The sequence below is a fragment of the Lipotes vexillifer genome, unplaced genomic scaffold (assembly GCF_000442215.2).
Source record: "Lipotes vexillifer unplaced genomic scaffold, Lipotes_vexillifer_v1.1 scaffold541, whole genome shotgun sequence".
Taxonomy (NCBI): domain Eukaryota; kingdom Metazoa; phylum Chordata; class Mammalia; order Artiodactyla; family Lipotidae; genus Lipotes; species Lipotes vexillifer.
Window position 1 is genome coordinate 192,675 of NW_006771814.1, and position 1,813 is coordinate 194,487.

Here is a 1,813-nt window from a genome sequence, read left to right on the forward strand (position 1 = left end):
TGTTCTCCCATTGGAAACAGCTTTAAAAAAGATACAGGTGGATACTGGCAAAGTCCCATATTGTGGGGTGAGGGTGGCAGTGCTGCTGGGGTGGGATGGAGGTTATGACATTAATTTTGACAGCATGAAAACGGGTCTTGAGAGTGGCTCCGAGTGGATCCCAATACTCAGGCGAGTCACAGTGAGGGCGCCTTGGGGTGCTCGTGGGGGAAGGGAAAGCTGAATTGAGTGCTAGGGGCCAGTTTGGGGTGAGAGCTGGAAGGGAAAGCTCTTTGTTTGGGAGCCCTGAGGGGATTCGGTGTTAGCTGGATCCATAGTCTGAGGGAGACCCAGTGTCACCCCCCTTCCCCCGACCCCACCCCGAGAGCTGGGATTCAGGAGGAATCAATGAAAGGCTAAGAGAGGAGAACGCGTGTGAGACTGAGCACTTCCTCTTAAAAACTGGGCCCGGCCAGCACATTACCCTGGCCTCCCCATCGTAGCCCATCCTGTCAGAGCGGATGGAAAGCCCCAGAGGCTTGCAGTTCCAGCCACCCATTGGCTTTGCCCCACGTAGCACTGCTCCCTTGCTCCACAGTCTTCCACCACATCCCCAATGGTCAGCTCGTCCAGGTAACCTTGAACCCACTCCATCTTGAGACCCTGTGGTTGGGATGGCTGTGACTGTCCCCTTAGCTTCTCCCTTGAGACGGCCCCCTCAACACCAGTGATTCTCTAGAGAATCCAGTGAATGGGGAGGGCCTCCCCTCCCTGCCCCCAGGGCATGGGAATAGAGGTCGGGCTAGGAAAAGGTAAGATTCCTCGGACCTCGGGCCACATGGGTATAGGTCTTGAGTGGGAGAATGAGAGCACCACAGGGCTGGGGCTAGGATTTTGCATAGATCTTTGGATTTTCCAGTTTGTTCCCCATAAATCAGGATGGGAAATGGAGGGGAGCCCAGGGCTAGCCCTAGAAGCCTGGGGAAGGGAGGGTACAGATGGATGGTCCTTGGGCCGGGGGGCATTAGTTGAATCCCCAGTGCAGATTGAGTGAAGGGCTCTTAGCATTAGCCCAGCTCTTCCTAGATTGGGCAGGAATCCCTAGGCTGTAAAAGGCAGTCTCCTGTGGGATGCAGGGAACCCAGGCATCTTGGGGAGATGAGGGGGAGGGCAACTGCTGGGAAATCAGCCCCGGGCTCCCCAGGAGGGCTAATAGGGGGCAAAGACAATGGGTCCCGTGGCAGGGCGAATGGCTCCTGCTGGGGTGCGAAACAGAGCTGGGCCCAGGATCGGAGGCGGGAAGAGGGTGGTGGCTGCCGTAGGCGCAGGCCGGAGGGCCAGGGGCCCTGGGAGGGCACAGATGGTTGCCGCCGCGGTGGGGATCGGGCTGGGTAGGAAGCGGGCTGCCAGCGTCTTGGTGAGTTGCTTCTGCAAGGCCAGTTTAGACTGCAGAGAAGAGAGGAAAGGACTCAAGTCTCTGACCCCAGGAAAATCCCGTCCCCTCCCTGGGCCCCCTCCTTGGGCTTTTTGCTGCGGAGGAGCGGGGAAACGTGACTGTCAGGACTCCAAACCTAAATCCTCCTCCCTTCCCACCCCCAATCATTCATTCCAAAGGGCTTCTCCACCACCTGCCTTCCTGCCTGGAGGGGGGAGAATCTTAGGATGGGCCGAGGGAGGAGGCTATGGGGAGCGGGGGTGGAGATGGTCTCCGGGAGATGCACGCCCACGCCTCGCTGTTGCCGCTGATGTTACTACCTGGGCCCACCTTCCCCCCGGAAATGTTTCTGAGCAGATCCCCAGACAGCCAAAAACCCAACCCCAGCTCTTTCCCCGC

At 58.5% G+C, this 1,813-nt stretch overlaps 1 protein-coding gene across 1 annotated transcript in view; it reads right to left on the reverse strand.

Moving 5' to 3' along the window:
• Window positions 1-1,188: 1,188 nt before the first annotated feature.
• Window positions 1,189-1,813, reverse strand: part of ZNF385C (zinc finger protein 385C) — a 31,561-nt gene continuing 30,936 nt past the window's right edge. Inside the window, exon 8 of the mRNA XM_007447162.1 lies at window positions 1,189-1,425. Coding sequence (XP_007447224.1) covers window positions 1,189-1,425 — 237 coding nt within the window. The remainder of the gene's footprint in view (window positions 1,426-1,813) is intronic.